Raw genomic sequence first — 23,078 nt, 5'->3', positions numbered from 1 at the left:
ATAGCGTAATGATTTTCAGTCGGCAAGCGGTTCTCATTTTAAGTGTCTACTCCGATATTGTCTGTCAATTACTTTCATTCTCGGGCCGTGTCTACGTAGGAATTATGAAAACACGTCTGTTTTCTTTTTTTTTCTTCTCTTTTGTGCGCCGATGCAGTTGATGTACGTTGATCGTATAGCTCGTTGCGCATAACTTGTACCGTAAACTTAAACACGAGGCATTCTTTACCAAAGTGGCCTGTTGGGCGAGTTGGCTGACGTTCATTTTTTTAACAGCGCAAACGGGACCATAATAACACACGGGGAAAAGTACGCAGGACAGGCGCTTACGTTTTCGACAACTGACTTCTGCTTTTCCTAATAAAGATGTCAGTTGTCAGTGAGCGCCTGTCCTGTGTACTTCTTCCCGTTCGCGCTTCTTGAAAAAAAAATTCAAATACGTACCTTTAGTAAGTATAATAATAAGTATGTTTAGTTAAGTACTCTTAGTACCAAACTAGTGTTGCTTCATGCGTGCAGTATACTGCGGCTAGTGTGCGGGGTCACGCACCTCTGTCAGGCACTCATTGCTTTTTGTCTCTGCCACTTTTGGAACGTTGTCGTAACTTAAATGAATAAATAAATGAATAAATAAACAGATAAATAAATAACCCTTAACGCAACCTGTAACATTGACCACTCCAGTCATCGGTGTTGCAGAGGGCCTCCCAGAAGACGACCATCGGAGGGCGACGTCGGAGCCCAAGGCTGCCGTGAGCGTGCAGACGGACGAAGTGACGACGACGACCACCTCTGCGGCGAACGTGAACGGAGGCGTTCGCGACTTCGGCCGAGGACGACGAGGCGGCGGCCGACTGTGTTCCGCTCGAGGAGCGCCTCCAGCGGCTGCAGGAGGACAAGCGGCAGCTCGCGCAGCACAACATGAACCTGCAGAAGGAGCTGGACGAGCTCAGGGCCGCCCAGGAGAAGCAGAAGCTCTGCGCCATGGAAGAGCACGAGAGGATGCAAGCGGAACTCAGCAGCGCCAGGGACGCCCTGTCGGGTAAGCTGCGCGCCCCCTCCCCTCCTCCGCTTCCTGCCCTTTTTAAGTTTACATGAGCTGCCAAGTCACGCTTACTGTTTTCACACGTTCGTGAAGCCTTTTGTGTGTGTGTGTCATATGTGCCTCCGAGATCTGTATTCGCGCAGAACGATACTTAATTGCGATATCCAGTTACATTTAGGCTGGGGGTCATTTTGTCTGAAGCCCCTTGTGCATCATGTCAAATCTGCAAATAGCCAGAAAGACGGAAGTAGACGTAGAGGTGTGGGCCGAAATCTCGAAGTTCTCGAAGCCAACAGCTGTCATTCGCCGAATGCATCTCAGATACCCCCAGTGCAGTAGCCAATCGAGCTCAGCCCTGTTTAACTTTCCTGCCTTTCATTTATCCTTTCTGTCTGTTTGTCTGTCTCTATCTCTCTCTCTCTCCCTAAATAGCGTTGCAGTTAGGGACACTTTGTGCACACACTTTTCCAGGCATCTTTGATACGTTCTGTGTTTACGTTTCACTGTGCCTTCTTGGACTTTATATCCACAGCCGCCGTTCTTTGTCACCTGTTGTCATTGGCTTTTAGCTTTATTTTACCGCTTTGCAACAGCGGGGCGAGTACCACCCTGTAGGTAGTAGCATCACTGTCGTTGCTGTACAGGGCATAGCCACTATAGCAGCCAAAGCCATAGCCACGCTAAGCGCCCCTCGGCTACGCGAGCTCTCAAAGCCTGAGCCTTACCACCCGCGCGCTTGTTCGCGCAAGAAGCACACAATAAACGCGCGCTCTAAATTCTAGCGTAAGCAAGAAACGATGTCGCGCCTCGGCAGACTTGTTAGTCTCGGACGACAGTCTTTCTCGGCGCAGTCGGCGCGTACAAAGCGGCGATTTTCAGTTTCCTCCCCCATTTAAGCTCTTGTTAGGCTCTGAAAGCGTGTTTCGGGACCTTTCCAAGTGCTTTTTTTTTTTCTTTTGTCACTTTCGTTCGCTGCCTTCTTACGCCGTTGCTGGACTCTTAAGCTTCCCGGAATACTCGGAAGAACCACTTTTACGAGCTGTGATGTCCGCGTCTACTGCTTTCTTTTTATTTTTATTGCCCATTTAAACTCCTGTTAGACTCCGAGCAAGTTAAGTTTAGGGGCTTTACGGAGCCGTGTCGTTTCTCTCTCTCTCTCTTTCCATGTTTTCTTCAACACGATTTCATTTCTCTGTTCGCCTTCGAGAGCTCGGTGGGTACTTCTTGAAAGGAGCAAAGGTCCTCTCTTACTGACCGTTGGGGATTTTTCTTAATGCGTGTGCTTTTACTCCGAGCCATTACGCCGTTCATTGTTTCCAAGACAGCGCACTTTAGAGAGTCTCTTTCTGGTTAATCCCATGGTTGTAGTTAGTGACACCAAAAGCATCATGTTTTGAGACACAAATATCACTTTGACGATAGAGACAGACGATGAGCTTTCCTTGGTGCACTCAGGGGCGAGAGAAACTGTAGTTCTTGTATGGCTCGCAGTGAGAGAAAGAGAGAGAAGTCATAAGGGAAAGGCAGGGAGGTTAACCAGGCTGAGCCCGGTAGGCTACCCTGCAGTGAGTGTACCATGAACTACTATTCCGGCAGTGTTTTGTAACTCTAGCTTTGCAGTGACTCTCGCGTTAAGTAACCGCCTTGGTGAATAAGCTGTTGCGACGTTCCACTACAGGCCAGAAGGTCACGGCGCCACCATTCATACGAGGCCGAAATGAAAAAAAAAAGAAGAAGAAAAAAAATCTCTACTAGGTTAGGCATAAATATGTCCCCTATGTGCTGCCCTGCGACGGGAAAGGGGAAAAGGATCAAAAGTGAAAGGAGAGGGCAGTAATTATAAAGCAGCAGCGCGCAAAAACTCAAGTCGGCGCGCAAAAAAAACGAGTTCTTATGCATCGCGCTCAGAGCTTATCTGGCAAGCCCATAGACCACGCAAAGCGAACGACTGCTCTAGCTGGCTTTAGCGCAGATATCCGCTGTGGCCACTCCGTTGAGGCAAATATCCGTTGCGCAGATATCCGTTGTGGCAGATATCCGTTGTGGCGTTGGTCTGTAGTACACCTAGTACGGTAGGCATCGCTTGCATCTGCGTTTTGTATATAGCGTCGGCAAATATGCAGTGGGCGCGCGACTGTCTCATCAAAGCCGCAAGCGTCACGGGTATACGGCTGTCGGCTACTACAAGAAGAAAGAATACGCCTTAGCAAAACGCGACACCACATCACAGACATCACAGCTGTGTTTCTTCACCCCGTGGTAGTCCAAGTGGAAGACGCAGCTGAAAATGAAGTGTCAAGTGAAAGTAAAGAAATGGTGTTAGTTTCCTTCTCTGGTAATCTAGCTTAGCCTTAAGAAATACACTCTGCACTGCCCAATTCTGGGCCTCCTCCGAGGTTGCAATATGTTGATCAAGATCACTTAATAAAAAACTAATAAGTCATATGATAGAGTGATTGATTGATTGATTGATTGATTGATTGATTGATTGATTGATTGATTGATTGATTGATTGATTGGACAAGTGATGGCCGTTTGGTCTATGCCCAAAAGCAAAATGTTGGGTGTCTTGGAAGGGAAAGGCTCGCTGCAATTAGTAGGATCTACAAAAACCTTAATTCCACATAACGCAAGTCATGGTCGGCTGCGTGGTCATTTTGACAAATAACCACTCTCCCTCTCTCTCTGTCGACCGCGTGCAGCTCTGAAGCAAGACCGCAAGCGGCTGAAGGCGGAGAAGTTCGACCTGCTGAACCAGATGAAGCAGCTCTACGGCACGCTGGAGGACAAGGAGAAGGAACTGCGGGACTTCATACGAAACTACGAGCAGCGCATGCACGACAGCGACCACAGCCTCAAGCAGGTGCGCGAACTGCATATCCTCGTTTGCGCGTTGTCACGGCATGCGTGAGTTGTTCAAAGGGCCGTTTATTTCTGACTGTATCGCGCCAGAATGCGATGTAAGTGTAATCAATGGACACATAGGAAGAAATGGGGGATCGGGCAGGCCTTGTAACGCTTAGAAACAGACAACCGGTAGTCTAGTATTAAGAGTTACAGAATGGGTTCCATGGGAACAAAAATTCGGTCATGTACAGTCAACAACGAAAGTTTACGGACCACGGCACGTCAGAAAACGTTCAATTCCGGAACAGCCTGTAGCAGTAGCCAATGAAACTGCTCACAACACACGACAATGTTGTGAGCATATTCTAGTCGAGGCCCGAAATGCAAATACCAGGCTGCGTGGTGAGGCTGCGGAGATATTAGGCTTTTTATCAGATTTCATGGTCCGTAATATTTTGTGTTTGACTGTACGCCCTGGAATTAGGCGGTGTGATAAAATTTGAAAATATTCAGGCACTGGATGGGAGACAGCTGAGGAGGAAATGAATGAGGAGGAGGAGGAGTGTTGCTTGCCGCTGGCGAGAGTTGCTGGCCTTGCAAAAGTTGCCGGCAATTGCTCCGCTTGAACGCCACCTATCATACGCCATATGGTCGGAAACACTTCGCAGTCCAGCTAGCAACACCAGTTATGAAAAACATGTTGACTCGGAGCCCAATACGTTCCTCGTTTTACAAACTATACCGCCACCCACACGGCTCACCATTCACATCCCAACCCTGTATCACGGAGGAACTTCAGGATGAACCGATGCACCTCCCTCCTAAATATCCAATGTCTTCGTGGGAACAAAATATCACTTGCATTTGAGTGAATGTGGTGCCGTCTTGCGCTTGGGTTCCTGTATTATTACCTCACATTCTGCTTCAACTACAGTACACTTTAGTACGTAATGTTCAATGTCGCAAAGAGCTTGACCATGCACATGCGCCGATTATGGGCCTAGTCGTGTCTTGCACCGCCAAGCCGGAGTTTGCGCTGACCCTGTACGGCTGCTATATGGGATAACGGTAATAGGAGGGGTAATCGGAGGTCGTAGAACACAGGCGTACCACAACAGCGCTCTACATCATCACTGCAAGGCCCGCAATATGCTGCAGGCATGCAGTCGCCTCACTATACAGGGTGTCCGAGCTAACGCTAGCCAAGATTCCAAAGAAATAATTCAGAGCCCTTCCACTACTGTGAAGATGGAATCCAGCGAATCTGTGACTATGGTGGGTCTGCTGTAGTGAATATTGCTATAGTAAATTTATATATTATAATTATTGATTATATTGAGCCTCTTCGGCATGTTCGTCAAAGAGCAAGGACACCGGCGTCGTGTTTTCGCCCGGCGCGATGGCCAAGTAGTGTGTTTGCTGTGCCAAATCCGCCCCATCGTCATAGACTATAGCGTATGAGCCACAGCGTTCGTAGCCGCGGCACACTGCACGGCAGCGTCAGGATCCTGTGAGATCTCTCCCGCTCCTGCTCTCGGCGGCTCATACCCACATATCCAACGCGGGTATGAGCCACAAATAATTTATTTCTTCGTTTCTCTCTTAATTTCGCTTTCTTTATTTCCTTCCTTCCTTCCTTCCTTTCTTCCTTCCTTCTTTCTTTCTTGTCCCTGGCTCATACGCGCATATCCCGGGCTCATACCCGCATATCGAATCCGAGTAGCGCCACACGTGATTTTATTGTCGCTAATCGTGGCGTAACTGACGAGCATGTGATGTTATTGATGTCATGACCTATCAGTCATGTTAATCATCCGTTTTGACACCAGTGCTAAGGCACAACTGGCAGGAAACCGCCACACACGTGGAGCCAAACCACCACGCACATAAAGCCAACATGCTAATGATGATAGTATTTTTTCTACACGCGGACACGATCCTGGGGGAACTAGCCCTTAACAGCTTCGCTGTAAAAATTATTTTAAAAACTCAATGCAAGATACAATTTTAAGATCTACATCGTGAGACCTCTGACGACCGGTCACAGTAGGTCTTATAATCTTATCTTGCACCGTGTTTTCTTAATTTTTTTGTTTCTTGGAACAGCTTGGTTAACGTTAGCTGGGACACACGGTCGAACAGCTTGTTCTATAGCTCGCTCGCTCATGTTGGGCACAGTGAATCGAAGTCAAAGGGACGTAACGAAGAAAACTAGGCAGCCTACACCCGCGTATGCCTTGTTCTATGCGTAGACTCACTAAAGAAAACCCGCACACAGCGTCATGCGTGTTTCCTTTATTCTGTGCTGTGGCCCTTGTCGCCCGCGCTGCATTCGGCGGCCATGTTGAACAGAGTTGGGGCTGTCGCACGTGGTGTGTACGCCGCTACGACGAGCTGCAATATGACGGTTGTGATAAGGGCTTGCTGGTATTTATTTATTTATTTATTTATTTGTTTGTTTGTTTGTTTGTTTGTTTGTTTGTTTGTTTGTTTGTTTGTTTGTTTGTTTGTTTGTTTGTTTGTTTGTTCAGGCACCTTAAAGGCCCTAAAGGGCATAAGATGGGATTCAAATATAGAAACACCTGAGCAGTATGTCATCACGAATGCATTCAATATAGCGCAACAGTCAACCACTGTTGTCTTGTTCTTCATCTTCGTCTATGTACAGTCGCATGCAATATGAGCTGCAACACGGCGCCCGTGGTTGAAGAGGCCCCAAGACTGTGCACGCCGGCGCCGACATGTGAAAAATTGGAGAACAAAACATCATTCTGATTAGTGGTATTTATGAAACCAATTTTTCGTATGTTGGCGCCGCCGTGTGTAGTACTGGGGCGCCTTCGACCTTGGACATCGTGATGCGCAGCTCGTATTGCGCATGACTGCAGCCCATATCGTACTGCGCTAAACGCCTTCGTGCGAAGTGATATAGCGCAAAGCTTGATGCCCGGCTGCGACGTCTCAGCTGGCGCAGGAGCGGGAGGAATGTGACCGCGAGCGCTGGAACCTGCTGAAGCACGCTCGCGACGAGGCCGAGCGCAGCGTGGCCCTGCGAGCACAGCTGGGCATCAAGGAGGCTCAGGTCAAGCAGCTCCAGGAACAACTGCAGCAGGTATGTGTGGCTGCGCGCAACCTCCCCCCCCCCCCCCCCAGCTGCAGGGTGAAGGGGTTTTTGTGTCGTTGAGCGGAATAAAGGACGATTAAGGAAACGATGTGGACGGGACAGACGTACGCGCTGCGTTGTGTGTGCGTTTTACCGTACATATACCCAGGAAACACGCTGAGGAGGGTCTCTATGTGGCTATCTCGGTCATTATCCCTATACGAGCTTATTGTATAGAATTTGCGCATGCATCTCTAGGCATGCAGGCATGTTTATATAGGCTGCATCTGCGCCTGACACATATCAGCGCCAAACAACACGTCGTGTAACACGTGTAGCACGAACGACGTATAAAATGTCGGCTGGTTTTAGAAGTTTCACCTCTAAACACGAAGAACAACGTTTAAGTTGTTACTATTCTTTGCAGTGGCAGCATTATTTCTACATAAAGACGTATCGCTGTGCGGTCGCTTTCAGGTCCCGTTAGAAAACAAGTATAATCAGTGTCGCATCATTGTTGTCCTCGATGGATAAAACGGAATTATTTTTATTGCCTACATTCTATTATTATACAGACTAATCTCTGATTTTCGTCATACAGGTGTATGGAATAATGACGGTCAGATAGTTATAGTGTACTCATCGTCCCCCTATTCATATTACGGCCACCCTTTCCCTGCAGCTGTGTTTCATTCTATTTCTTTCCGCTCTCTCTCTCTCTCTCTCTCTGCTGGCGCGCGTTTGTTGTTGTGCCTGCGGGTGTTTGCGTGTGCTTGCGTGTACTTGCGTGTGCTTGCATGTGCGTGTGTGTGTGCGCGTGCACGGGCGTGCTCTCGCTTTTGACCCCCCACTTACTTCTTTTCTTTCCAAATTTTTTTCTGACTTTTCCGTATTCGAACAGTGCTTGAAGATGCTCAGCGTTCACTCTGTAGCAATATTAAAACGTTATCACTGAAACTAGTGCGTAACTATCGCTATACTACATTCTTTATGCATGGTCCGCTCGCTCGCATACAGGCCACGCGCCGCGTTCACTTGCGCTGAACGAGGGCAATATCGGTCATCGAAGAACCTTTGTGAAGGAGAGTTACACGGCAAAAAGCCACTATTGCAGTGCCTCTATGAAACGGGCCTGCACGCTACTTTCACACTGACGTTATGCCGTGTGGCAACCCAAGTAAAAAAAGGCCACTATGGAACAAATGTTGGTACCTAACGCAACTGATTTTTTCTCGTTCGATCTTTCCATTCTAAGTAATAGAGACCTGAATACGGAAAAAATTCCCAGGCGTACTTAGCTGTCGCCTAAGAGACGCGAAGACGAAAGCCTTGTAAAGCCTACTGTAATTCACCTTAACCCACCTTAATCCTCCATCTACCTTATTCCGCCTTAATCCACCTAATCCACCCTAATCCACCTTAATTACTCCTCTTTCATCCACCTTAATCGACCTTCCACCTTAACCTACCCTAGTACACCTTAATCCACCTTAATCCTCCTTAATCCACCTTCATCGACCTTAATCCACCATAATCCACCTTATTCCAATCACAAATCAATCATTAAATAAATTTTCTAATCATTAATCATTGGCCGGACATGCTTTGGTTCACGTCTAGCCTTCCTTGGTTCTCGTGACTTTCTGTACGTCTCACAACGCGACCTTGAAACATAGAGATCTAAGGCTTTCGCCTTAAAAAGGAAACACTCTTGTGTGCAGGTTCAGGAAAAGCTGACGTACCTGTCAGACGTGGAGAGCCTGCAGGGCGTCGCTGGAAGCAGCAATGGCTTCCAGCAAGGCACGCTGTCTCGACGAAGCTGCCGCAGTCCTGCTCTTGGAAGCGAGCCACCCGTGGTCACCCTGGGATACGACTCCAGCCCCAGCCACCACGGTATACGGACGAGTTAGTTGCATGTCTCCAAGCACAAGAATACAAAACTAGCAGACGTTGACACTGCTCTTCTACTTCACTGTTTGCCACACTTCCAACAACGAGTTAACTATTGAAAACCCGACCACACATCGTTAATCTGGTTCCACTAAAGCACGCATTACTTTATTTCTGTTGCACCTTCTTCAGTGTACGTACCAGTGTTATTAAAAGCGACCGCCTATAGCCAGTTAAGCGCTTCTTCATTTCAGTGATCAAGTATGCAAGTCTCCCATCACCAGAGATTTATTTGACGGCTGCCAGTTTCAAATGCTCACGAGTGTATTACTGACATGGCCTGCCTCCCGGAGAGCCAAGTTGAAAACCGCACTATTCTTTATTGATATTTAATTAAAGGAGAGGTCGACGCCTTTATATTGACGTCGGCCACATCGCAGGACAAGCAAAACTAAAAGCACAGAAAGGCGGAAAAAACAGATTTCCGTAGTTCCGCACAAGAGTATAGTAGGGCATGGAAGGGAGTAACAGGGCACTTACGGTGCTGCCAGTTGGTCCTTTTGGCATAGTAAAGTTGCTTGGGCAGAGTGTTACGGCGATTTGCCCTGAAAGCCCTAATAACCTTTACTGAAAGTGATATTATTGTGTTCCTGTATTAACAGTTAGTATGTCATTGTCCTTTATTTCTTTATTTCTTTACTTTATTTATTTATTTGTTTGTTCAATTGACTTGAATTATGCACTTCTGTTTAATAGCGATAACTTCAGAATATGTCATTTTCTTACTGTTATTTTTGTATTTTCTTGTATTCGCTGTCTGTAAGCACGTTTACGAAATGTACTTTATTGCCAAAACATTTCAATATATACCACCTCGCGTTATCGTCCCTCGATAATTGACGAATGGATTGTTTTTGGAGGAGCCGCGGAGACACAATAGTTCGCATGAATTATGACTTCAATCAATTAATAGTTCACTCACACTCTCTATGACAGCAAACGGTATAATTGTCATTCACTCTAAATGACAGCCAAAGTTCATTATGTCGTTCCTTTGACATTCACTCTAAATGACAGCCAAAGTTCATTATGTCGTTCCTTTATTGAATAACAATGTAGTTCACCTTTATCGATGAAAAAAATTGTAGGACGCTTAAGCTTCGCCTTTAAGAGTGGAACGCGATAGCACTCAAAGATCCCTGACCGCTTATCAGGCTTTGTTTCTCGTATATTGAAATTACAATCCGACGCTATCACGTCTGTATGTTGTGGTTAAGTCGTACTTAACGATATTTCTGACAGATTCTACTTTGATAAATTCAATTTTTGTTCACTAACGCCTTGCGCCACGCGAAGGGCCAGCCCGGTCGGGGTGGTTCGGGATGATGTGGTTCGGCATGATTATTTCCGCCAACGACGCCGGCGCTTACGCCGACGCCGTATTTTCTGCGACACGGGGCCCTTAACGCTGTCGCGTTAAAATTAACTAGCTCCGAACAGACGCTGTAAAAATCCATGACGTCATGGCGTGCTCGTGTGGGTTGTACTTCAATGTGGCGTCAGCGTCCGTCTTGCGTCTTTTCTGGTTCACCAAGCCTGTACACATTAACGATAATTAGCGGCTTTATCTGAATCGCATGAAAGTAATTTACTGTTTAGTGGCTGTTTAATAAACGTTTCCTCGCCTTTTTTCCTGTGCCCTTTCGTTGGCAGCGGCGAGCAGCGGTGCCATGGACAGCCCCAAGAAGTCTCCGGTGTCGGCGGCTTCGGCTTCCGCGCTGCCGGGCCTCTCGCGATCGGCCGAGGAGATTTACCAGAGCAGCGGCTCGTCGGACACGAGCACGCCCCGGGGCGCCCCTGGAAAGCCCAAGAAGCGCCGAGACGGCCGCTCACCCTGGGGTTCCATCTCCAGGGTGTTCCTCAGGGCGCGCCAGAGGAAAGCGCTCGAGCCGGCGCTCTACGGCACCACGACGGGTGAGTGACTATACATCTCTTTGGAGGCTGTTAGCTAAAGGGCCTTTCAGCAGGTTCCGTCAAAAATGTTGAGTATGTTCTATGTAGTGATAAAAAAAGGGAGGGGGAGGGGAGAGCCACAGGCGACCGCGTGCTCCTCCTCGCCAGCTTTTTATTGCGATAGCAATTATATGGGCACTCCAAAGCAGATTTCTGCCGTCGGCGTCGCCGTGAGGTTCTGTATGACGTCAATGGAGATGAAATCGTCGCCGCGCGCCGAACGCTGTATGTGCGAGTGGAAGGGCGCGAGGGACGCGCGCTTTCACGAGTAGTGAACCCACGGCGGAGAACAAACGCGCGTTCTGCGCCGTGCTCCCTGAAAGGCTGAAGAATTAAGCGCCTCTTTCCTCCTTTACAATCACCATATATGTAGAGCAAACACGCCTTCTTCCGACGTGCGAAAAGCCGTGGGAGGAGGGGGAGGGGGAGGGAAGGGAGGCGACGTTTAGCTGCGGCACCAAGTGCCTATTTATATTAAAACGTTGTGAGGCGAGGAGGTGGTAAAGACTTCCGACGCTGCTCGACGAGTGTCCCGTTCTGATGTGTTCGAAAACCTCCGAGCCGCTCCCAGAAGCTCCGGCAACAGTCACCAACGCCGCACGCATTTTGAGCGAACGCGGGCAAAACGCCGACGGCGTCGACAACAGTTCTGCGTGTTGCCGGTGCTGCTGCATGTCCAAGTTTATACAGGTGGTAAAGCTACTATCATTACTCCGTATAGCTCTCTACAAATCTGCTATCGCAATTGATGCTTTGCCTTTCGGGTGAAACTGCGACAACTTTTTCCTTCCCGACCCCCGCCTCTCTTCTCTCCGCGGCGCGTTGAGCCAGGAGAAAAAAAAAGATGGCCGATTGTTTTCGTGCGGCTAGCCTCCAACGCGTTCGGCGTCGGCAGGTAAAGCCCAGGCCCAGACCAAGCTCGCGTCTGCGCGCCTTGCGGTTGCCGCGCCTAGCGAGGAATGGCGGTTTGCATCCACAAATACGCGCGACAGCGGCCTCACTTGTTTACACCTGGCAGACGCCACTTCGTATTTCGTTGTTGGCAGTGCTTCAAAATGCTTCGATATTTATAAACGTAATTGTTATCTTTTTGGAGCTGTTAGATCAGCACAAAAAGTGAAGAAGCAGCACTTTCCTGCATGGTATAATTCTGCTTAACTGAGAGTTGAATGTACTGCGCCGTCGCTGCGTAGCCAGGCGCGCCGACGCGAGGCAGCCCAGGCGCGCGATAACTGAGAGGAGCTGATCAGCGAGATCGCGCCGCGTTTCGACGCGTACGAGCCGTGCCGCACTGTCTGCGCATGCGTGGGCGCGCGGACGCGAGCTCGCGCGCGTTTGCAAGCGTACGTGTGGTCTGGGCTTAACAGCGTTCTTGGTACGGTGCCAACCTTGGTTAGCCTGCCTGCGTTTGCGGCATGCCAGGAGCGCTGTCGCTCGGAGGCGCCGACGCGTCCAGCGCTAGTCACGCGAAATGTCGCGAAAGGGAAGGTACCTCCGAAAATGATCACTCGAGAATACGTTCCCCCATGCGTAGTTTAACTAAGTTAAGACCTAGCAGCAGCCAATTCAATACCTAGCAGTGGCAGCCAGTAAGCTTCGCTGTGCCTAAGCTCTGCGCGACCGAGTGCAAACTTGCCTGATTTCTTTTTTATTTCTTTTTTTTTTGGGGGGGGGGGAGGTTAAATTTTTTCCAGGAACTTTTCCAAATTTAATTTCTAACCTTTCTGATGGCTTATTCAGTGGCTACAGTGCAAGCCTAGTCAAATTCCTGGCTTCTGCTTTCCGTAGATATCCGTAGAAGAAACTAACTAATATGCAGATTTTCTTGCAGAAAATTAATTTAATATGGATAGAATCACGTCACAAAAGATACAAATTTTTGGCCACTTTTGAACTACTAAAAATTTTCGACTTTGCCTACCGTTTGGCTATTACGGAGGCCAATTTGGCGATGGGTGGTTGAAGCGATCTAGTAACCCTTGTCTATAGCAGAGTGGCCGTCCATAGCAAATCCTCGCACAGCGAAGCGAAACGGAGCCGCGCTGACTATGCAACCCGGAGCTGAATGTTTGTGCTATGCTTTTTAGAGCGACGCTCTTAGGCGCCCGTTTCTACGGCAAGCGTCGTAGGAGTCGTCGGCGTAACCGTGCTAACGAGCACAGCGAAAGATGAAAGAGCGAACCAAGTTACTACCTATAGCAGAAGCAGCCAGTAAGACTTGAGGATCGACAGTTTCGCTGTGCCTAAGCTTTGCACGACCGAGTGCAAACTCGCCTGTTTTTCTTCAGAGGAGTAAGGAGCCCGCAGTTATTTTCCAGAGATGTTACAAGAGCTTCTATAGTACGTCAGGCGCGAGAGAAGTCAGGAAACGCATAATGTGAATGACTAACAAAAAATTGGCCGCCATCCTGCCCTGCGAACGTGAATGTTTAGAGAAGGTGTATCAAACACCACATATGGTCGAGGATTGTGTTCACGCTGTTCTTCTGGTGTGTCTACTTTTCGTGGTCTACCCATGGTAGTCTTCCAATAAACGGAATGAGTTCCTAGACGGGTCTTCATTTTTTATATGAAATCGTGGTGACGTTACTAATTATATATATATATATATATATATATATATATATATATATATATATATGTGTGTGTGTGTGTGTGTGTGTGTGTTGTATACCTGATTGCAAAGAAAGATGTGCCGTTTGCATTCAATTGTTAACCTAGAGTTTTGTGTTTACGCCACGAAATTTTTCAACCAACTAGAGGTATGCATGTAGCTTCGTTGTACAATAAATTTTAACTGACATGTCGTAAAAGTTCTCGCGACAAGTACAGTACATAACCGAGCGATAACTCTTTGTACTCATCATTGAATTTTATCTTCATATTGTGCGCAGTATTGGAATACACTATACATGCTTACGAGAATCGCGCGCAGTGCTCATAATATCGACACCAGTCATTTTTCGCGCAAAGCTGGTGACGCGACCTTCAGCCACGCAGCCTGTAGCGCAGGAGTACACCCTATTCCCGATAATGGGTAATTCTATTCAGTTTCAGTCTTTCGGAGATAGACTAAAGTTCGACCAAAATTTTCCGTTTATCACCGTGCATCTCACATCGCGCGTACATGTTTTTTGAAGATGCCAGAGGTTTTGTTACGCGGGACACATAGTTCTACAAGTGCGCAAGATGTTTAAAATAAATTATGAGGTTTTACGTGCCAAAACCAGTTCTGATTTTGAGGCACGCCGTAGTGGGGGACTCCGGAACGCGCAAGATGTTTGTATATCCTTTCGCCATTTCCTTTGGCTGGGGAATGTAACCACCGCATATAGCGGGATTTCTTTGGCCATTTTCCGTATAGCTCACGTAGTGTTAGTAGACTGGCGTCTAATAATTAACGTACTGCCTAAGTTACTGTAGTCGGCTTGGTATTCCAACTTCCTTCAATCCCAGCAGTAAGAGAATTAAGAAGCATGAAGAATTCACAGTGCCAAACCGTGAGCGCCAAGAGAAGCAAGGGAAGAAAAAAATGCATTCTTAAACGTTGCAGATGCACTGACCAGGCTGTCTGTTAATAACCAAACTTACGGGTAGATGAGTGAAAAATATGGCTATAGTTCTCCTTTCCACACACTTATGTTCCCCGATTATTTCTTTACTTCAACCCCTGCGCCTTTCACGATGCTTACAAAGTCAGCTATTTTGGGAAGCCAGCGAAATATGGGCCCTGTATCAAACTTTAACAGGGACGACGTTAGGCGTGTGCTTTGCTCACCTCACGGGGCAACTTATCACGCGTCCAACTTTGCCGCGTGGAGGGCTCGTAGCTTTTGGCGGTACCACCCTTCTTCTCAACTCCTCATACGTCATCTACTTTAGAGCGAATTCAGAAATGCGCTTTCAATTTGCCGGCTGGTTGGAGTAAGCGAGTCTATATACACAATCTTATACACACGCACACACAAGCCTGCACGCAGGCAGTAAAACTCGTGCTCACAAAAGCACAAATACACAAAATACGCAGGCAGATGCGGCGATCAGGGGCGCGCACAAGCGCGAAAAAAAGTAATTCAATACCAGGGATGTCACTCGTAAAACGCAGAGAACTGCATCACGAGAAGAATTGTGCGAAGCCTCCCTCGATCCGGTTTTCGGAGGAGGTTCAAGTCCTGACCTTTATGCCTACCATCCGCGAGTTTCGAACACACCATTCGAACCCACCCGCACAAATCGCCGCCTCCTTCCGCGTACCGCAGAGCCGTGAGAGAATCGGCAAGGCTTCTCTCGGGCTCCCCGATCAGCGGAAGCGTGCAGTACTGGGAGAGGGGAACCCTGCCGATTCCACTCCCGTACTCTTTACCCCCGTTAGAAGACGACGCTTCTGTGGTCACCCGAAGTCAACTCTGTGTACAAGCTGACCTCTTTCACAGTTGCAACGGGTGCTTCCGTATTTGGACATTAGCACTCGTGCAATGTGATGGAGCAATACGTCCACAAGTAAGGACTTTCTCACGCCGTCTTCTCGCATAAGACTGCCTCGGTGCCTCGAAGGCCTCCTTATCCAGGAAGTGCACCATTCGATCAGTGTGTCGCGGTCAACCTGGACCCATTTGAACGAACCACCCAGACCGAACACCGACCTGGGCCAAATGCACAATTCACCGACATCGGATCTGAAACACCCAACATCTGCCATTACCGCATCCCGAACAACTTCATATCCACGATCGACTGCGGTTCTGGTGAACGCTGATAGTATTACAACTCCTTATGAGTGTGCTCGTGCAGGGGTACGTAGGCACATCTGAAGCCGTCATCGTCATACGGTGTATGATAAGAAAAGCGGCTCAGTGACTCGAGTCATTTAGTACATAAACCTGAGTACGTGCCGCCCTTCAATCGGCCTCTGTGCCGCCAACTTTAGCCATTGAGAATGTGCCACAGAGTATATGTGCCACACTTACATGAACATCTTCGACGCCAACATGGGCCACCTGGTATGTGCAGCTCTTCAGTGTGAAAAAAAAATAATTATTGAATGCCTCCAGTGCCGGTCAGAATCGCAACCGCGTCATATATACTCGGTGCTACCACGTGACCTGTGCCAAAATTTCGAAATATGCAAGTGCCACCGTAACCGGACCAAGGTAATGTAATGCTGTTTGCCTTCGCTCGGGGCAAGTCAGACATTTGTTTTGTATTTCGCCTCATTCCATAATTAGTTATTATTAATTAATCAACTGCTCAACTATTATATTCGGAGCAAAAGCGTCAATGAGACAACTGTAAACCGTGCTGAAAAATTCCCGATGCAGCATTCTGTTGCTCAATACGTGCTACGTAAGAGATTTTTTTCTTCTTCAAAGCCCAACAGAAAACCCGCAAAAGACAAAGAAGTGCGTGGCATTTGCATATTGTTTAAAGAATTTGGCACAAGGTACTTGAGACGCACGGTATATTTAGACAATCTTGAATACATAATCAGGCACATGCCACGCGTGGTCTTCGCGACACCGAGAGGGTAGCGCGAGTGAGGAGCCACGCTGCAACTCGTACATGAGGCGTTTCGGGGGTGGCAGTACGGTGTGTCGCTATACATTGCTTCAATGCTAACCGTATGAATGTCCACATTCATGATGCGATGGGTTATGCCGAAAAAGAAAGGAGGGGGGGGGGGGGGGAGCAGAACAAGCATCTCACCCTGGTGGGAAACAGAATCTGCGTCCGCCACAGTGGGAGGCCAACATTTTGCAGTTAAGCCAATCACGTCGACATCCGGCGCCGTCCGCTCCCTGAAGTTTCGTTTGCTGCCGTTATCGGGAACCGAGCGTTGGCTGGCGTGGGCGGATTGCACGCCGCGATATTTCACTGACTCGCACCGTTCATGCATCGTGCTATGGTGCTCGAATACTTAAAGAATACGTCCTTTCTTTAATTCGAACTTCTTTTAATTCGAACAAATTTCCGGGTCCCTTCGAGTTCGAATTATCGAGATTCGACTGTATATAGAACGCGTGAGGTGCGGTATTATGGACTTCCAAATTTCGGAGCTGACATCAGGGCACGCATCAAACTGGGCACACTTCACACGTCCTCTATGAATGGGATTAACTTAACTGCAAAATGTTGGTACGCCTCCCACTGTGGCGGACGCAAATTCTGCTTCCCTACAGGGTGAGATGTTTGTTCTTCATCCCCACCTTTTTTTTTTTTCAGCGTTCGTAATGTTAAACAAAAACGCCGGCAGAACGCATCTCATCATGAATGTAGACGTTAATACGGTTAGCAATGAAGGAATGTAGCGACACATCGTACTGCCACCCCCGAAACGCCTCACGTGCGACTTGCATCCTGGCTCCTCACTTGCGCTACCCTCTGGACACGCGCCGCGGCAGTGCGCGAAGACCACGCGTGGTGTGTGCCTGAATAAATATTCAAGATTGTCTAAATTAACCAGGTGTCTTACCTAAGTTGTGCCAAAATTCAAAAATATATATGCAAGTGCCATATAGTGCCACGCGACTTGTCACGCGGCACTTTGTTTTTTGCGGGTGTTCTTTTAGGCGTGGAAAAAAATGAGAAACGACCCTAATCCTTCACTTGGGTGTCTGCTAGTGGCACTGGCACCTAGGCGTTGGTGTACCCGGGTGTACTGTTTGGGTTAGCTTTGTGTTCCCCTTGTGTTAACTTTGTATTATTAACGTGAAGTACGACACAGAGAATGCTGGTGAATTCTTGATGTAAACGGTGTAAACTACACTACACTACACTACTCTAGGCCCGGCGCCCTCGTCGTCAGAAACTCGACAGTACACAACACTTTGCCCGGCATCCTCGTCGTTTACTTCCATGGCGAACGGAACGGGCGGGAAACCGGCACGCGCAGAGGAGCGGGTGAGGGAGCGATGGAGGGCGAGGAGGGCGCGACTGCGTAGCCCCCTAGCGGATGGCGCACGAAGCGCATCTTACGAACGCCTCCGCCGCTGACGTGAGAGCATGTAACGAGCGCTGGCGCGCAGCTGGCGCTCGCGAGCGAGCGATGAAGCAGGTGCGCGCCGGGAGACGACGGAGTGACGTCAACTCTCCGTTGTGTTAGGCAGGCCTTAGGAGGCGCGGTAGGAGGCGGCGATTTGTGCGGGAGGGTTCGAATGGTGAGTCGCACTCGCGGAAGGTAGGCATAGGGCCAGGACTTGAACCTTCTCTGAAAACCGGATCGGGGGAGGCTTCGCACTATTCTTCCCGAGAAATGGTCCTCTGCGTTTTACGAGTGACGTCCCTGATATGATTTTTTTTTTATTTACCGAACATACCCCCTTCAGTCATGAGTAGAAGCCGGATCTTTAGGCATTAAAAAAGCGCGTTTTAGGCGCCAAAAATAGGCAGGCAAAACAACTTTTTAGGCCTCCAACGTCGTAAATATAAGCACAATAAATTTTTACATAAATGCAAATAATTTCAAACGAAGACGTGCGCGGCCTATATCTACGATAGGAAAACAAGAAATGTTATTGTCTATGATGGCACAAAGGCACCAACAGTTGAACATAGCCGTGCAATTGTCCCATAAAACTGCTAGACTAATGACGATCAATTGGCTTCATTCAATAAGCACACTGCTCATATTCATGTTCAATGGCCACTGTACTCGAGCGTCGCATATAGTGAAACAGGCACGAAAAAGAATACTTGAAAGCTGGGAATACTGATAAAAAAAAACCGATACCTTATGTCTGCCTGACGCAATTAAATTAAGACACAACAAAAACAGACAAATAACAAATGCAAGAGAGACTATGATTTATTAAGAAATTTGCATGTTCTTACATGAGGACTGTTAGGTACAACTCTTCGTAATTTTCTCATATACAATGACATTATCGGAATTGTACAAGCCAGACGTCCCAACACTGCCAAATACACTTCCGCCCATGTGAAGTGCACATGTTTGAAGAAATATGTTTGGAGAGCACGCGGAACGTAGTCTAAGAATCACTGTGAAGATTGTGGAAACAGTAGCAAACTACCACCATCTCCAGATTTTTCGATTCAAAATTGTGCCTCTTGTCACTGAAAATGATCTCGTACGCTGAGAAGGAACGCCCGACGACGGTGAACACCTTAAAAAGTAAATTACAAGCAAAACAAAAGCCGCGTGCACATCACATTTTTCTTTCTTCTTTTGCTCTTCACTCTCCTTTCCCTTGACGGCTCTCCGCGGTTTCGCATTCGCCAACCGCTCGCGCAATGTCAGCGCGGCGGCGTATGCTGGCCGGCGCGTCCCATTTCAATGCTGCTAGCAGTTGTATTCCGGGAGTTGGTTGCACTAAAGGACTAGGTTGACCCCCATAGAGTTCCGAACAGTCAATGTTGCCCGGTAACATGAATAAAGGTCTCTAACTGCCCTCGAAAGCGAAACTTGAGGCTAAATAGTGTTCATATAGGCGCCGAAAATAGGCATTTATAGGCATTTAGGCACAAACGCCGAAATAGACATTTATAGGCACTATAAAAACACTATAAGAGCCCTTCTAAACCTCTAATTCATGCTCATATATCAAAGTGGAGCGATAGGAGTACAAGGAACAAAAAAGGCATTTGCCTAAAATCCGGTCACTAGTCGTGAGGTACACATTTGTTTGTGCATGGGACTTGTTTCTGACACTTCTGTTCAATACCGTGAAAAAAAGATTCACCGACGATTACGACACAATCCCTTATGCGAAATTTGAGCGCAGCTCTATATACATGTTTTTATTTCGTGGTATATTGGCTGGCGCGGACAATCTGCCTCGAGCGGCACGTTGCAAACGGAGCGAAGTGTGGCGCGACTGCCTCGCTTATCGGGAGATCGCGAGAGGAAGCGCGTAGGTGACGCGTGGGCGCTATTTAGAGCAGCCGCCGCAGACAGACATTCTCTCATGCAATGCTTTGTTTCGACGCGCTCGCCGCATGCCTTATGGATGGGGTCATCGGTGAACAGACGACGCGCGCTACTCTGGCGCTACCTCTGAGCGATCGTCGCCACAGAAAGCTCCATACACACTAGCGGTAAAACGCGTGCGGCGCGCCCGCGGCGTTAAAACGCAGCTGCGGCAGGGCGGCCACAACTGGCGACGAGCCGCTGCAGCAGTCACGTGACAGCATGAAAATCGCCCCTCTTCTTTGTAGATGTGAGATGTCGCGTGCTTTTTCCTTCGTCTGCTGACAGGTCGGCGCTGCGTTTGCGTTCTTCGTCCTTCGCTCTTGACGCGAGTCATGTCTTATGAAGATAACGACATCGTTGCCCCTGATCATAATCAGGTTGGTGTGCTCTCTTTAGTTGCGGCGTCGCCGCGTTCCCAAGTCAAGGAGAATGAGCTACTGGATGTCGCCTGCGCGTCCTTGTATTCAGGGTCCGTCTTGTCGTACAGAATAGAATATGACGCACTGTCTCCAAAAACCTTTCCATCAGAACGTCTCGGTTTATACTGAACATTGTAAAAACAATTTGGGGTAGCTTGCACTAGTGACGCAAGGCTGAAGCCACAGCGAAGCTGATCGGTTCGTAGCTGGTCCTGGCTATACGAAGTGATGCTAAGTTATACGAAGTAATCCCAAGTGATGCTAAGTTTTACAAAGTGATGCTAAATTAAACAAATTAATGTCAAGTTTTACGTAGTGATGCAAAGCGATGCAAGGCGAAGTGTGGCGTGCTGATTACTGTAGCGGCGCCAAGTCGCACCGCTACAGTAATCACACAGTCCAATCGGCGTTGACACTGGCAGTCCTCGCTTAGCAGCGCGCCACCATTCTTTGTAAGCGGCTTCTTCCTCGGCAGTGCGAACCTTCCTTGGTCTCTCCATGTCTACGTTTGGCGCGCTGCCGCCGCGCACCGGCTTTCATACGGAACGAAGGAGCGCATGCGCAGTTGGCCGTGACGTCACGTATGACTCGCGGCGCATGCGCAGTAGTGCGCAGCTGGTGGCGAAGTCGTAGGGGAAGTGGGGCGAAAGCTATGCACAGTGTACAGGCGGTGAGCGCAGACGTGCCGGAAGACGTCACGCCGCATGCGCAGTAGCACGCAGCTGGCGGAAGCTCGGCGGAGCCGCGACTGTGTAGGGCGAAGCGAGCCAACACCGCCTAGATAGCACAAGGCCTACGCACTCCGATCTAGACGTCATGCTACCTGGCCCGACTGCCATAGAATCTATAGGGGATGCTCCCGCGTAAGCAACAGTGATTTTGACGTCACCGTTTTCGTCACGCCAGCCTTGGCAACGGAAATTTCGGGCCAGGTAGCATGACGTCATAGATCGGAGTGAGTACGCCTTGTGCTATCTAGGTGGTGTTGAGCGAGCGCACACCTGCACCGGCGGTGACTAGGCAACGCGAGGTGACGTCATCGCTCCGCGGAGTTTTTTCTGGCTACGACAGACAGATTAAGCTCGGCATAAACAGCTCTGCTGTAAAAAAAAAAGCAATCGCAAACCATGACAATTGAAACAAGCGCGAACGAGACCAAACCAAGCTAACCAAACAAGCGCGAACGAAAGCAGAAGCGAGCAGACGATAGGTACGAAACGAGCGGTCCGGCTGAGACCAGATACGAGTACGCATCGAGTGGTCGGGCGCAACGTTTCTAGTAACGTTGGTCGGGCGGGCCCCCAGTTTCCCGCAAGGACGTCACTGAAGGGGCCGCTATCATTGGTCTCCGCCGTTCGCGTCTCGCGTCTTTCCTCTCTCCGCGTTCGCTCTTTCATCTTTCGCTGTGCTCGTTCGCTCGGTTACGCCGCCTACTCCGACGACGCTCGCCGTAGGTACGGGCGCCTAAGAGCGTCGCTCTAAAAAGCATAGCACAAACATTCAGCTTCGGGTTACATAGTCAGTGTGGCTCCGTTTGGCGTCGCTATGCGGGGATTTGCTATGGACGTCCACTCTGCTAAAGACAAGGGTTACCAGATCACTCCAACCACCCATCGCCAAATTGGCCTCCGTAGTAGCCAAACGGTAGGCAAAGTCGAAAATCTTTAGTAGTTCAAAAGTGGCCAAAAATCTTTATTTTTGTGACGTGATTCTAACCAAATTAAATTATTTTTCTGCAAGAAAATCTGCATAATAGTTTCTTTCACGGATATCTACGGAAAGCAGAACGGCCGGAATTCGACCAGGCTTGAGCTGTAGCCAATGAATAATCCATCAAAAATGTTCCAAATAACATTTAGAAAACGGTTTCGGAAGGAATGTAACCCAAAAATAGCCACAAAGCCAAAAGCAAATTTTCTATGCCAACTGGAACGAGAAGTAGCCCAATTTGGATATCTAATTACCCAATCAAGTAACCCTGCTAAAGGCACTGTACCGTGTTTGACAGGATATTCGACTGGACTTACTCCGCCTGCTATGGCGAAAGGAGAGTTTTTCCTTTCTCGTGATGCTTGCAGCCAATAATGAACGTGAGCATGCGCTGTGAGCCGGTCATGTAATTAATCTGGTAATGAAGACAAACACAACATGACACAGTGCCCAATAACTAGATATTTAATTATTGTGCAAGTATGGACACAAAGCACCATCGTATACTACCTTGAGATTCTTTCACGGCGTTCTCCGGCGCCTTGGTATGAGGTTATGTATGAGCTTCATAGAGCAGGCAAACTAGCTATAGTTTACATCGCTGAGGATTTCCTCGAAGATAATGATACGCTAAAATGATATAGACTGGTTTCCGACTTGCCAGTTATTCTTTCTTTCACAGTAACTTGGCAAATGGCGAAGGCTGAAGAGAGCCCTCCCCTTCTTAACATAGTTCGTGGAATATAGTTCGCGTATTTTTTGTGTGACTGCCTCGCTAATCTGGAGATCGTGATAGCCAGCGTGTGGATGATGCGCGGGCGTTATTCACAGCAACCACCGCTGATAAATCTACCAGGCGATGTGCGCTACTCTGGCGCCATCTCGTAGCTACGTCGCCGCACTACGTCTTTTTTCTCACGCTTTCGCCATACCCTTCTCCGCTTTGCACCTCATGATTACGCTGCACCCTCTTCTCCGCTTTCCTCCTCGCGTCTTTCATCCCCCGCTGCGATCCGCGTTCGCTTTCGTCTTTCGCTTTGCTCGTTCGCTCGGTTACGCCACCGACGCCGACGCTCGCCGCAGGACGCTCTAAAGATCGCGGAAGTTAAAAATTAAATTATGAGG

General features: G+C 48.5%; 1 protein-coding gene across 4 annotated transcripts in view; it reads left to right on the top strand.

The window, feature by feature from the left end:
* The first annotated feature begins 782 nt into the window (after positions 1-782).
* Positions 783-23,078, top strand: part of LOC119445935 (kazrin-like) — a 48,139-nt gene continuing 25,843 nt past the window's right edge. For 3 of the 4 annotated variants that reach the window (XM_049663737.1, XM_049663739.1, XM_049663738.1), the window contains exons 1-5: positions 783-1,042; positions 3,748-3,908; positions 6,858-7,004; positions 8,717-8,888; positions 10,599-10,859. In XM_049663737.1, coding sequence (XP_049519694.1) covers positions 922-1,042; positions 3,748-3,908; positions 6,858-7,004; positions 8,717-8,888; positions 10,599-10,859 — 862 coding nt within the window. In that variant the 5' untranslated portion in view covers positions 783-921. The remainder of the gene's footprint in view (positions 1,043-3,747; positions 3,909-6,857; positions 7,005-8,716; positions 8,889-10,598; positions 10,860-23,078) is intronic. The other variant, XM_037710240.2, reaches the window with a different exon arrangement.

The sequence above is a fragment of the Dermacentor silvarum genome, chromosome 3 (assembly GCF_013339745.2).
Source record: "Dermacentor silvarum isolate Dsil-2018 chromosome 3, BIME_Dsil_1.4, whole genome shotgun sequence".
Classification (NCBI taxonomy): domain Eukaryota; kingdom Metazoa; phylum Arthropoda; class Arachnida; order Ixodida; family Ixodidae; genus Dermacentor; species Dermacentor silvarum.
Note: the sequence above shows the minus strand (reverse complement) of the source record. Positions and strands in the feature narration are given on the sequence as shown.